Raw genomic sequence first — 14,736 nt, 5'->3', positions numbered from 1 at the left:
GGTTGCAAGACAGGTCTGGTTCAATCTCTTAGGACCTCTAAATCTTGGTGATTGTGTACCCAATCAGAGCGAACGCAACTTCGCTAATTGGTGGCGCAAAGTGCTGAAGAAGGTGAAAAAAGAATTCAAGAAAGGAGTTAACTCTCTAATAATCTTGGGTGCTTGGCTGATTTGGAAGCACAGGAATGCCTGCGTTTTTGAGGGAGTGACTCCGTCAGTTATTTCCATCATGAGAGATCTCAGAGATGAACACAGCCTCTGGTGCTTGGCCGGTGCTAATAAGCTGCAAGGCCTAGGATTGGCCGGTGTCATCTAATGGTCTTTATAGAGGCTTTTGGGTCATGCTATTTTTCTGTTTCTTAGGCTAGTTGTTTGTGAGATGTTGATACCCCACTCTCATAATTAGTCCCCGTATGGGAGATGGGTTTTGTATGGGGACTTTTTTCTTCTCTCTAATGCAATGAAGCGCAGTTCTGCTTTTTCGAAAAAAAAATTTATATAGCTTCCCACATGACATTAAATGGCCCACTATCAGAATCTAGGGCACAATCCTCCTTAAAATGTATCATTCTATCTAAATTAGTACGTGATGATTGAAATATACCAAATTTGATTATTCTCTTTTCAATTTTACAGCCAGAATCAATAAAATGCACTGCCAAACAGAGATACTTCACTGAGGCCTCAGATCCATGAGGAGTCCACAAACATGCTGATAGCGAAACCCGATGGGATGAAAGAGCAATTTTCTTCTTAAGGTCAGCCTTTCTTTCCTGAAACAAAATAGTTGAAAACTCCTCAATATCAGTGCATGAAGCCATGTTAAATCCTGGATTGAGGCTCTTTACAAAACATCTCATTTCTTCATGCTCAACAATTGACAGGGGATATCCATGTAAAATAATCATTCTAGTTAGCTCCTGATATGATTATTCTTGTTCAAATTTCGTGTTAACATCCGGAGTAGCCTGAGCTGTTGAGGCATTTTGTTCTGTAGGGTCCATTCGCTTTGCTGTGAAGCTAGAATGTCTTGGTCCACAGGGGTCCTATCACCAGAGCTTGCCTTGTGGAACTTGCTAACCTTTCCATTGGCCAAGGAGACCTCATTTTGGAGCCTAGACTTTGAGGTTCTTACGCTGGACAGGAATAACACACTAGGCTCTTCCTGACTCCTTCGTGAATTGGACGAAGGATTTGCGGAATTATTCTTGCGCTCCCTTGCCTTATGATTACTTACGCTAGTTCCACCTCTTTTCATACAAGACTCAGTATGCCGTCTCAAATGGCTTCTACCTTTATCTGCACTTAGTTGCTTGTGGCAATGGACACAGTCTGCCGATTGGATTTTCCATTCAACATAGACTGGTGTAAAATTCTTCCATACCTCTGAAACTAACTTTTTGCTCTCACTATGAGTCTTGGATACTAAGTCTATATCATCAAGTGAATCTGGAGAAATACTGTCCAGCGGATGCGGATCTATTTCATTCAGAACTATGCATACAGTTTGAATAACTCAGTCAGAGTATGCACAAAACACACAGTTTATGTAAAGAAAATGTCAGCTACTCAGATTACACCTAAATTTACAAATACAAACCGGCTAGAGCTGTATTTTCTTATCTAAATGTGGGATTAGAAGTACTTTTGATCAACCAGATACCTAAGATTCCTATTATTAGATTGTATGAATGAGATACTATCATAATTTATAAACTTAAGGAGAATTGCTTTTGTCAAGATAATGGGAGCTATCACGCTCATGATGTTACATAATTGACCTTCTTAAATGAATGTTCACAAAGTTATGAAAAAAAAAGGAAAGAATGGTTATCTTATCTCAATTAGTAAAACTAAATATGCATAGGAAAACTTGTAAAATGTTTAAGCATATTTAATGTCTTTATACTCCCTTATGTATCTACACATGATACTCAAAGGGCCTAATAATATGGAATGGAGGGAGTATGAAATTATTGATGAGTATTCCTCCAATATGTAGTTCATATTTTAATGAGAAAATGATGGAGCCAATGGAATGTTAGAAACCTCTAATAAAAATTCTGTGCAAAATTTGTAATGAATAGATGCACACAAATGCCAAATCTAATGCAAATTTTAATACAGGGAATGAGAACACGCACAACCCTTTGATGAAAGAAAGTACCAATGGTGTGGCCAATTCTACTGGAGGGAATGGTAAAACAGGTGTGAGCACCCAAGGTGGATCATGTCCCAAAGTTCAGGTGTCTACAATAATGAATGTAGAACTTACCTCAATAAGTGGGGAGAAAACATGCAGCCCTCTAGTCAAAGAACCTGGCCTCCAGGTGTCTAGAGTAATGGATGTACTACATCCAAACGTGGGGAGGAGATAGATACTGCTGGTGGTCTGTTGTCATCCATTGTAAACACATCCTCACGAATAGCTAAGTCAACAAAAGTTTAGATATTCTGCAGAAGAAAATGTTTTGTTAGGAGTCCTTTTTCTTTTCTAATATGAATGACCATGAAGATTTAATGTTTCCTTATAAATTTACTCTGAAATTTACACCTCATTTTACATATCACAGGTAAACACCCCCGAAGCAAAGATGAACCCAACATTGTTAAGAATCCAACGATTATTAAAGAAATCAAATGACACTTGCCAACAAAAAAGTTATGGCTATAGTTCCAGCTACTCTATAATTTTTATAAATGATAAAACTTAGGTACTTACATGACACAAATATTAGTCTTAGAGAAAGGTACACCTCGACTCCAGATTCTCAAGTACACAACTGAATCATGGCTCTACACCTGAAAGCCAAGTCCATATAGTGGCATGATAAAGAGAGCATATATCAATGATGAAGGGCAAAGGCATGCAAGGCGTAAACTCAACCTAGATGAAGAAATTGACGATTCAAAAATAACAACGAGTGCCCATATTTTGAGGGCCCTCACTAGGGTGAAGCATACTAACATGGATGAGGATACAAGTTCAAAAACACAAATAGATGCCCATATTTTGAGGGCCCTCATTATGGTGAAATATACTAACATGGATGAGAATACAATAACACTTATCCTTTGATAGACAAAGTTCATCACTTCATGAAGAATGTGCGCTCTATTATTGCTAAGGAGAAGGAGAATGTGCAGTCTATTACTGGTAAGGATGTCATCTTTATGTCCACAAACAGAATAATCCATTTGCTTAATTTATTACTTCTATATGGTGAGTAGATAACCAGTTGTCTAGGATGAAGATAGCGTTTAGGATGAATATGCGAACCATTCAGGGTTATTCTAGACTACAGGTTAACTACTCACCATAGAGAAGGAATAAATTAAGGAGATGGATTATTCTGTTTGTGAAAATAAAGATGGCATCCTTACCAGTAATAGGCTGCACATTCTCCTTCTCCTTAGCAATAATAAAGCAAACTTTGTCTATCAAAAAATTAAATGTTATTGTATCCTTATCCATGTTAGTATATTTCACCCTATTGAGGACCCTCAAAGTATAGGCATCCATTGGTGTTTCTGAACTTGTATCCTCATCCATGTTAGTATGTTTCACCCTACTGAAGGCCCTCAAAGTGTGAGCACCCGTTGGTGTTTTTGAACCGTCGGGTTCTTCATCTACGTTGAGTTTACACTTTGCATGCTTTTGCCCTCCATCATTGATACATGATCTCTTTATCATGCCACTATATGGACTTGGCTTCCAGGTGTAGAGCCATAGTTCAGTTGTGTCCTTGAGAACTTAGAGTCGATGTGTATCCTTCTCTAAGCCTGATATTTGTGTTATGTAAGTACCTAAATATTACCATTTATAAAAATTATAGAGTAGGTGAAACTATAGTTATAACTTTTTTGTTGGCGGATGTCATTTTGCTTGTGTCACCAGGTGGCGGCCATAAACTAGCTGCCATACGACATGGAAAAGCAGAGGTAGAAGCAGTGTGAAACCAGGTGGAGGTTCAGGCCTATGGAGGAAACACTCCGTGCCACTGGCCGTGTTTGGTTAAATTTCATGGAATTTTTTTTCATATTTGACCAATAATTTAGAGTATTAAATGAAGTCTAATTACAAAACCATCTTCACAACCCCCGTGTAAATCGCGAGACGAATCTAATGAGGCCTTTGACCGCGCGATTAGAGGATGGTTACTGTAGCATCACTGTAGCAAGTCATCAATTAATTGCCGCCGTTAGATTCGCCTCGAAAAGTTACACCCATCCCTGAAAAGGTTTTGCAAATAGACTTTATTTAGTACTTCATGCATACGAGATTCTCGAAAAACGTGCGCGAAAAATTTTCTCTAGTAACCAAACACAGCCAGTATGCTATGCTGCCGAGCATTGGGCATCCTGTAATTGAGCATCCATCCAGCAGGTACACCTTTTCTTTCATATAAACAGTGAAAAATAATAAGCTGTTGACTGAACCGGTTAGTGAATCATGTGAGGTATGAGGTTGAGCACAATGGAAAATTGAGCCACCGTGTCAGCTCAGAGCTCCTGAAAACAATTGAAGTGGTAGATGAGTGCAATGTTGTGTTGTACTGACTAGACTATCACCTTGATTAGAAAAAAAAAAAGTACGGTCAAAGAAACACATTGGACACCATAAACACAAGTCCAAAAGAATTAAGTTAGTACTTCTGTATCCACAAACTTGTCAACTAATCTTTCAGGTTATCCTTCATACAAAGGGAGTGGTGTTGATCGTCTTTTGTTGGACACAGAATGAATCCTGTTTCATCAGGAAAGAACATTCCTTTGTTTCTTCTCTAATTTCATCTTAATAGAATGCTCTTCTACTGCTACTAATAAGAAATTAAATTGGAGCATGACTCAATGTTTTGCAGTGGCATTTTGGTCCCTTGGATCAACAAGGCCGCCTTCAGTTAGCTGCATATTGGTTCAACCAGGCCCCTTTCTTGATCACCATCTTGACTATGTTTCAGCAATCAGTTTATATGGTTTTGATTTATTGAGAAACCAAAACAAGTAAGTAAAATAAGGAAAGAGAACCTAAATAACCGAAATGTTGAAAACCGATATAATATAGGCTAACATAATACCTCAATTTTAAGAACAAAATAATAATGGATAACCAGTACAACGAAAAAAGTTGGCTAAATCAGTATGTTGTAGGTTTCAGTTTTTGATTTTTGCATAATGGTTAACCGGTATAATGGTTAACCTATGACAATAGTACTCTTCAGCAAGGGTAACAGCAGCAAAGAGACAAGATGACAAAATTCCAAAAACAGCCCAAACTCCATCAGTTCCCTCCTCTCTCTCCACATTTTTTTCCCAATTTGGACTGGGATTGCACTTGACGTGGACCTGCTTTAATGGTGGGCCGAATGGAGTTCCACCAATATGACGGTTTCAAGTACCAATACCATCCCATCCACCACAATAGGCAGACCAAATGAGGCAGCAGGCATCATCAACAGATAGACCAGCAAATGCCTTTCTATGACCTTCACAAAGAACTTACTACCAGGTTAGGACAGTGCATCATTGGCACTGTGCACACAATCTGCAACTGAGGCTGAAATCCTAATATTAGAGATGCATAGGCACGCATTTACATACAATCCATCGCTGGCATGGTGCCTTGGCTAATCATACACATCTAGATATTCAGACATACATGCAGCAGCAAGATGTCGGATACAGAAAGCAAAATGGGTGATGTAGTCCTTGCAATATATAGCATCCTGAATTCCTAGTTTAGAAGCACCGTGGATGCAACTACTGCTTGTAAGCTTTGGCTGATCAAAACACAATTAGCCTGCAAAATTATTGACAACAACCTCCCATATCAGAACATCACCCCCAGAGAGTGCTGACTAAACATTACTCCCAAAATTGAATGAAGCCAGAATATTTCAATCCAATACAGCACAAAACAAAAAATCATCTTTTTATTACTCATATTTGCAGTCTAGCCCTGATGCAACCATGTTGTAATGCAAAAATCCTCAATTAACATGAAGAATACATATTACCTCATGGATGTACAACTGAAACATGTCATGGGTAAAATTCATCAAGGTAACAAAAACCTCCCTTGCAAGTAAACTATGTGCATATTACTTATACCTCATCAAAGTACAAGATACTAAATGCATGCGCATTAGAGTTAATACATATCCTATTCATACATTGCTGTTTATTTTCTGCAACTGTGTACAACGAAAGAATGGATGCTTTGGACCAATGACAGTCCAATTGTCACGAGTCACAAACAACATGTAACAATGCACGTGTCAGAGATAGCATTCAAATTGTGTGCTGTCAAATCATATTGAGAATTAAGATGCACAATATAAGCACTCATCCAGTAACAATAAAATATTCATCCTTAAAAATATGAAATAAGCTACTAAGGAAACCAATAAAACAACCAAAATGAAGGTATTACCATTCTATTTAATCCAATCTCGGATGCATACGAGAGCCTCGATCGTATTGATATTTAATGTGCTCCATTGCTTATGAATCACAGGTCCCTCATTGCTTAACGCTGCCTCGCAATGAACAGCAGAAGCAGGGATTGCCAGGATGTCACGTGCCATAATCGAGAGGATTGGATACTTTGTAGAATTACTCATCCACCAGTTGAGAATATCAAAATCATCTTTCCTCGGAACAACACCATCTTCGAGGTAGTTGTTAAGTTCTGTGAAAACTTGGCCCCTTCTCTGTGCACTAACATAATCATCCCAAACTTTCAATGAATCCTTGTAAAATCCACCCACCTGAACATCACAAGAGTCACAATTTGAATGGACGGCACTTGGCTCATCTACAGCAGTGCAGTATTCCAGAAACAGCTCACGTATGATAGATACATGCTTTGCTGCATCAGTGCCAAAAGCTTGTTTCAGGCGGAATTCGATAAAAGCAAGTTTGAATCTGGGATCAAGTACAGCAGGTGCTGACAACCATACATATGAATTCTGCCAATACTCGTCGAATGCTTCTTGCATCTTCCAAACCATGCTAGCAAGTTCAGTATGACCAGTAGATGCTTCTTCTTCCAAAGTTGTCCTAATTATCCATAGTTCATTGAAGTAAATATTTGCCGTGGGACAAACAGGACCAGAAAGTACTTCAACAGCATGGCAAAAAGCCCTCAAAATGTTGCAAACTGATTCAACAGTTTTAGTATCTTTTGCAGATAACAATTCTTCAGAGGGAAAAGCCTTCTTGAAATGCACAAGAACTTCAAGCCCAAAGTAAATTTTGTGCCACCGTTTCACATCTTCATGGGGACATTTCAATGTCATACTTGTCATAACTTCCATCAGTTGCTGCTGACTCGGAGATGAGGACATATGTGCCTGAATAAATTTCTCTAGGATGTCACTAACAACATGCAGCAATGGTTGTTCTTCTGAAACAATACTGTTGAGCACATCATCAACACAAGCAATATTATACAGTTTAACTCCAATAGGAAGGCATCTCCTTTGGTTAAGAAAGTCCTTCAGCTTTGAAAATCGCTCATTGCTTCTAATGTCACCAACAGATGTCAAGCTTAAAAGCTTCTGATCAAGATTCCAATCTCTTATAGCTTCCGATATGAGATCAAATGGCCCGCTTTCAGAATCTAGTACAGGAGCCTCCTTAAAATGTATCATCTGATCCAAATTAGTGGTTGAGGTCCGAAACGCACCAAATTTGATGATTCTCCTTTGAAGTTTCCAGTCTGAATCAACAAAATGCACTGACAAGCAGAGATACTTCACTGAGGACTCAGATCCATGAGGAGTACACAAACTTGCTGATAAGGAAACCCGATGGGATTGAGTGATCTTTTGATGTAGATCAGCCTTTAATTTCTGGAACAAAATAGCTGAATATTCTTCTACATCAATGCTTGAAGCCATGTTAAATTCTGGATTGAGGCTCTTTGCAAAACTTCTCATTTCTTCATGCTCGACAATGGACAGCGGATGGCCATGCAAAATAATCATTTTAGAAAGCTCTTGAAAAGATGCTTCTTGGTCAAATTTTCTGCTCATACTGTGCAGAGTCTGAGCTGATGACGTATTCCTGTCCTTCTTGGGGTCCATTCTTTTTTGTGCTGGTGAAGCTGAAACGCATCGGTCCATAGGGGTTCTATCACCAGAACTGCACTTGAGGAACTTACTGTTGCTGCCATATTCTGAAAACTGAACCTCAACATTAATCAACACAGGTGATAGCTCATCTTGATTTATACGGGTTCTACTTCTACCTCGTGCTGAACAAGTCCGAATATGCCGTTTCAAGTAACTTAATTTTCTATGTGCATTGAATCGCACATGGCAATTGACACATTCAGCAGCCATGATTTTCGTTCTCCCATCAGCCCCATCAGCATATAGTGGTATAAAATTCTTCCATACCTCTGATGACGGTCTCTGAATCACTCCATTTACAAAAAGAGGCTTGCACTTGTCCCACTTACATGCCATTGATTCTTTTTTTCTGAATCTGAAGGAACCATAAGAAGCTACCCCTGCTTGTATATCGTCACTGTCTTGTCATCCATGTGATCCATAACTGCAGACAACAATACGTGAATATGACACAATAAACTTTCCTAGATGAGGCGTGGCTTAACTGCAATCCAACTGTACAAACACCAATCTAAACAAATGAGCAAGAACAACCTTTTACAGAAAGCTGGACATACCAGGCAACCTCACATGCAGATAGAAACCCCAACAAGAAGAGAAAGGAGCAGAATTTACACAAGCAAACAATAGGCGGAGACGTTGAGCATACGAACAAGAACCTTCTAAGTGAAGCGCAGACTGCGGTAAGTCCTGATCCAACCTTGCCTTTTTCTTTTCTGAAATTGGTGGGTTTTCACCCACCCAGGTTTGCCCAAGATTCAATTTTCGAAAATTCCTTTCAGAGTTCAGACCTCCTGGATTTGTAAAAGACTAGCTTTTCTACAAAATTCCTCCGCCGTGCTGGTCCAGGGAATCAATGCCGTTACCTCTTGGAGTCTTGGTCACCAACTAAACCTATAATGCTAACTCGGCGTGCTTCGGTTTCTTGCAACCCCACTAGTTGAGACAACTGAAGGCAGCTAAACTCTCGCATTCCCCGCGGTGTTTCAGCTCTCTAAGCTCCCAGCTCACTAAAAGACACAAACTTTCCGAACAAAAAGAAATTCCGAACCACTAAAAAGATTTCGGTTCTTGAACACGAGCAATGCTCGATCAGCCGAGGAGCTCGTTCTCCTGAAACTTCAGAAAAGGATATCAAAACAAGCGCACTGTGAAGAATCGCATCGCTTACCGATTACTGCTCCTCGGAAACTCGAAGCGAAGAGAAAATCATCGGGGAATGGACGCCGGGGTAGCTGCAGCACTCGAAGTAGTCGAAGGAGTGGGAACCTGTCGGCTGACTGTAGTCAGTGTTGGGTAGAGGAGTGGGGAGATCGATTGAGTTAGGTCATGGGGAGGTGGTCTGGTCGGCTGACTAGGAGCCCGACCCAGTTCTTGATCTTTTTTTTTTTTGAGGGAGAAACCCAGTTCTTGATCTGGGCGCGAGTGACCTCTGTTGGGCTATGGTCTGTGGGCCATTACGTGTGTGGTGTGGGAAATGGATCCTATCCAGACTGGTTGAGGTCCAGAGGAGCCCGACGACCCAGTTTGTGATCTGGGCTTAGATGGGCTCGGGATGCGTTACCAGGCCTTCAGCGCAGGAAAAATGGCTTAGACGGTTCGGATCAACACATTTTCTAGTTTCTACCTGATTCTATTCACGATTAATCCAATGTTATACGATCCACATTGATTATGATCAGAAGACAGGAATTATTTACATGATCCAAACTTCTCAGCCTGAGCATTGGTAGGCAGAGGAAGCAGGCATGCAGCAACATGACTGCCTCAAATTCAGATTTTTTTTTTGGCAAGGAAAAAACACAACCAGAACACTGTGATAACATGAACAGAATATCAAATGAGTTGCCAGGTTAAAACAGCAGCACATCATTCGCATTTTACAAATAATCTGTACCAGAATCCTGCCAGCAATGCGTAATACATGTGAACACACCCAGATTGTCAGAAGCTCTTGTTTTGTAGCTTCTGCATTACACACAAATATACAAGTATACCAGTATCTGCAAGATGTCCCAATGTCCGATACAGCAGGGCAATGGCCAGTGCACTCTTTTGCGATGTCATCCTAGGTTATGAACTGCTTGTAATTTCTTCTGATAACAAAAAAAGGAAGCATGATTATCAGCTTATTGGTAGTTAGCAGTAGATGATACATGGGCTGTACAAGGAACCGCTACCCCCTGGAGAGAGTTCCACGTCAATAAACTGTCAAATATTTCTATTCAGCAATACAAGAAATTTATTTTTTCCCCTCTATTACTCATATTTGCATTATTGGCATGATGCTAAGTTCAAAATACAAAGTTGTTAGGGGTACTTGTATATTTTCTAAGGTCAGAGAGTGCATTCTCATCAAAACAGAAATTTAGTATCCGTACTTTTAGATGAGATTTGAGAGCAAACCATTTTTCTGCAAGCTACTGCAGATCTTACTGATGTACTGGTGTTTATGTTTCTGTAATTATCTAGTGATGCAGTTTCAATATTGTTAGTTTAGAGCAAAACATTTTTTTAGTTAAGGCAGATCCTATTGATTTACTGATGTTTTTCTAGTACTATCTAGTAAGAAAAAAATGGATGTTGTGATGGTCCTATACTTGTGTTGCTAATAAAACATAATAAAGTGGGTGTAAATTGGAATGCTCCAACAGTACGCTATGAAAATTTATCGAGAATTAACATGCCAAATATAAACAAAATTCCAATAAAAAGGTACTTAGAAAACTGAAATAAGGAAACTAACAGAACAACAAAAGCGAAAATCTTACCTTCCTATTTAATCCAATCTCGAGTACATACAAGTGCCTCAATTGTGTTGATATTTAATGTGCTCCATTGCTTATGAATCGTATCTCCCTCACCGTTCAATGCAGCCTCGCAATTAACAGCAGAAGCTGGCACTGCCAGGACATCACGAGCCATTATTGAGAGGGTTGGGTACTTTGTAGAATTATTCATCCACCAGTTTAGAATATCGAAATCATCCTTCCTCGGAACAAGACCATCTTCAAGGTAGTTGTCAAGTTCTGTCAATAGTTGCCTCCTTGTCTGTGCATTAAGATGCTCATCCCAATCTTCCAATGAATCACTATCAAATCCATCAAATTCAACAATACGAGCTTCATGAGTTGATGTGTCAGCCCCTGACTTTTCTAGAGGACCACAATATTCATGGAACAGCTCTCTTATTGCATCACGCACGACAGATACATACTTCTCTGCATCAGTACCAAAAGCTCGCTTTAGACGGAACTCAATAAAAGTAATTTTGAATCTCGGATCAAGAACAATGGGTATTGACAGCCACACATATGAATTTTGCCAATACTCATTGAACGCTTCTTGCATCACCCAAACCATGTTAGCAAGTTCAGTGTGATCAGCAGATGCTTCTTCTTGCAAAGTTGTTCTAACTTTCCATAGTTCATTGAAGTATATATTTGCTGTGGGGCAAACAGGACCAGAAATTACTTCAACTGCACGATAAAAAGCCCTCAGTATCCTGCAAACAGATTCCATAGTTTTATTATCTTCTGCATATAACAATTCTTCTGAGGGAAATGCCTTCTTGAAATGCAGAAAAACTTCAAGCCTGAAGTAAATTTTATGCCACCATTTTGCATCCTCTTGTGGGCACTTCAATCCCATATGTGCAACAACTTCTAAAAGTTGCTGCCGAGTCAGCGACGAGGACATATGTGCCTGAATAAATTTCTCTAGTATGTTACCAACATGATGAAGCACTGGTTGCCCTTTCGAAACAATGCTGTTAAGAGCATCATCCACACAAGCAACATTGTACAGCTCACCTCTAATAGGAAGGCATTTCCTTTGGATGAGCAACTCGATCAGCTTTGAGGTACCCTCATCGCCTCTAATTGCACTGACAGAGGTCAAGCTGAAATGCTTCTGCTCAAGATTCCAATCTCTTATAGCTTCCTGTATGACATTAAATGGTCCACTATCTGAATCCAGTACGCAGGCCTCCTTAAAATGTATCATCCTTTCTAAACTAGTAGGTGATGACCAAAACACACCAAATTTGATGATTTTCCTTTTAAGTTTCCATTCAGAATCAATAAAATGTGCTGCCAAACAGAGATACTTCACTGAGGCCTCAGCTCCATCAGGAGCCCACACACTTGCTGATAAGGAAACCCGATGAGATAAAAGAGCAATTTTTTCCTTTAGATCAGTCTTTTCTTTCTGAAATAAAAGAGTTAAATACTCTTCTATATCAATGCTTGAAGCCATGTTAAATGCAGGGTTCAGGCTCTTTGCAAACCTTCTCATTTCTTCATGTTCCACAATTGACAAGGGATAGCCATGTGAAATAATCAATTTAGTTAGCTCTTGATACGATGCTTCTTGGTCAAATTTCCTGCGTATACCTGCAGCAGTCTGACCTGATGTGGTATTGTGTTCTGTGGAATTCATCTCATCCATTGCTGGCAAAGCTAGAACATGACGTTCCACTGGGCTTCTATCACCAGGACTGCCCTTGAGGAACTTACTAGCATACTCTGCAATCTGAACCTTACCATTTGTCAAGGCTGGAGAAAGCTCATCTTGAAGCCTAGATTTAAAACTTGGTACACTGGACTGGAACAACACACCCTTCTGATGATTTATGCTGTTTCCACTTCTTGCTGGACAAGTCTGAGTATGTCGGTTCAAATGACTTCTACCTTTATCTGCACTGAGTCGCTTGTGGCAATGGACACAGTCAGCACCCTGGACTCTCCCTTCAACATAGAATGGTATAAAATCCTTCCATACCTTTGACCTGAATTTGCTATTCTCACTACGGGTCACCAAGTTTATCTCATCAAGTGAATCTGGAAGAATTTTGTCCAGTGGATCTACTTCATTCACCACTATAGGTATAGAGTATGAACAGTTCAGTCAAAATATGCACAAAATATGACAACAACAACAACAACAACAAAGCCTTTTTTCCCAAGCAAGTTGGGGTAGCCTTTTTTCCCATGCACAAAATATGAAAGACATACAATTTTCTAGAAACTGGAGCATAGCTTCATACAGCATACAAACTAGCAAGCAACGAAATTTATGAGAAAGCAAAATAACAGATCAACGAGCTGTACAGAATCTATTGTATGCGCCTCCGTTTCGCAATGTTTCTTTTTTAAGTCCACCATGCAAACAGACTAGGGAGACATACACTAACCAAATACCCTTAACAACACTAATGTAGGGGGTAGAGAATTAAATGTCAAAAAATGTAACAAAATTCTTGATCCGTCAAATGGTAATCATCAACGAAATGACAGTTCCCATGATGAACGAACAAACATTGTAAAACAAACAAGTGCAGAGAGTAATACAAACTAATGATAAAGGCCTAAAAGCTCCCACACTAGTTAAAAAATGCTGAGAAAAGTACTATAAACTTCCACAAAAATGATAACATCTGACTCTCAATCTGGCACATCTTACCAAATACATAAATGCAGCTTACAAAATACATAAGAATACAGAAAACTGTTATGAAGAGTCAACAGTTGTATTAGTTGCATGGGATAAAATTTGGCGTCTCCCTTAAGAGCTAGTCAGTAGCTAAAGCATACCGTAAGGCAAGTTGGCATCCTGTTGCAGCAGGCTCGGACCGAACCCATCTTTTGCTCGGCAAATTTTCTGGTGTCGCCACAAATGGCTTGTTCCGTTGGACTGCCCATCAGCACCTCTGCAACTCATGTGAATATGGCAGTATAGGCATTCGGCGCTCTGAATCGCTCCATCAACAACGATGGGCCTGTACTCATCCCAGATCTTAGACCTCTTCTTTCTCAATCTGGTGCCGGTGCCATCAGAGGCCGCCCCTACTTTTGTTTCATCACTGTCATGCTCATCCAAGTGATCCATTTCTGCAGATAACAACGAAACATTATTCACTTTGTTGATGGCACGTGGTTAAGCTGCAGAATGGATAAACACCCAGAAAGGTTCTTAACAACACGCAGCGATGACAAAAAAAAAAACATCTACAGGAAGGCATAGTTGAAATTGCCGCAACTCAGACAGACATATACTACAAAAGGTAACACACGGTGTCCTCTAAGTGACCAAGTCACTCCAACTCTCCAACCTCCCAACTTCTTCAAAGACTGAAAGCCTTACAACAGAGCCGGCGCGCATGAACTCGAAGCACCGATCTCCTGAGCTACAAACAACAAAGCAGTGATCCTCCTCGGGTGCTAGCAACAGCACCCCGGCGGCCGGCGACGCATTTGTTCTCCGGAGCTGCGCCGAATGAAACAGCAGGTATTCGATCACTTACTGCTGCTGCTGCGGGAAGGTCGAAAAATCCCCGGCGAAATGGGCGCCGGAACCGACTGTGGTCGTCGAATTGGAGTGGATTCGGCGGATCGAGGCGCGCGATCCGGCGGGGACGGCGAGCAGGGAGAGGAGGTGGGGATTCGGGTAGGGCTAGGGTTGGACCTGGATGGTGGGTTGGTGGGTGGGTGGGTAATGAGCTCGTTGGGAGCCCGACCCAGTTCAACATCTGGGCTCAAGTGAGATCTGGATGGGCTCTGGGCCTTCTCAGGACGTAGAGAGAAAAGCAACATGGGCC

The 14,736-nt window shown here is 40.4% G+C and overlaps 2 protein-coding genes and 1 long non-coding RNA gene across 3 annotated transcripts; all 3 read right to left on the bottom strand.

The window, feature by feature from the left end:
* Window positions 1-493: 493 nt before the first annotated feature.
* On the bottom strand, window positions 494-3,356 carry LOC120677543. The gene is made up of 2 exons (XR_005676357.1): window positions 2,276-3,356; window positions 494-773 (listed from the first exon to the last, which is right to left on the bottom strand). It is a non-coding gene; the product is annotated as an uncharacterized LOC120677543 (long non-coding RNA).
* A 1,787-nt stretch (window positions 3,357-5,143) lies between these two features.
* LOC120679422 (zinc finger BED domain-containing protein RICESLEEPER 2-like) lies at window positions 5,144-9,502 on the bottom strand. The gene is made up of 3 exons (XM_039961006.1): window positions 9,310-9,502; window positions 6,434-8,562; window positions 5,144-5,800 (listed from the first exon to the last, which is right to left on the bottom strand). The coding sequence occupies exon 2, from the start codon at window positions 8,472-8,474 to the stop codon at window positions 6,438-6,440; it is 2,037 nt and encodes a 678-aa protein (XP_039816940.1). The 5' UTR covers window positions 8,475-8,562; window positions 9,310-9,502; the 3' UTR covers window positions 5,144-5,800; window positions 6,434-6,437.
* A 456-nt stretch (window positions 9,503-9,958) lies between these two features.
* On the bottom strand, window positions 9,959-14,632 carry LOC120678432 (zinc finger BED domain-containing protein RICESLEEPER 1-like). Its single transcript, XM_039959618.1, has 4 exons — window positions 14,443-14,632; window positions 13,733-14,029; window positions 10,910-13,018; window positions 9,959-10,321 (listed from the first exon to the last, which is right to left on the bottom strand). Exons 2-3 carry the CDS (start codon window positions 14,025-14,027, stop codon window positions 10,914-10,916), a joined length of 2,400 nt encoding a protein of 799 aa, XP_039815552.1. The 5' UTR covers window positions 14,028-14,029; window positions 14,443-14,632; the 3' UTR covers window positions 9,959-10,321; window positions 10,910-10,913.
* Window positions 14,633-14,736: the final 104 nt, after the last annotated feature.

Source organism: Panicum virgatum, chromosome 6N, assembly GCF_016808335.1.
Source record: "Panicum virgatum strain AP13 chromosome 6N, P.virgatum_v5, whole genome shotgun sequence".
Classification (NCBI taxonomy): Eukaryota; Viridiplantae; Streptophyta; class Magnoliopsida; order Poales; family Poaceae; genus Panicum; species Panicum virgatum.
The sequence above is the reverse complement of the archived record's forward strand: the minus strand, read 5'-3'. Positions and strand labels throughout refer to the sequence as shown.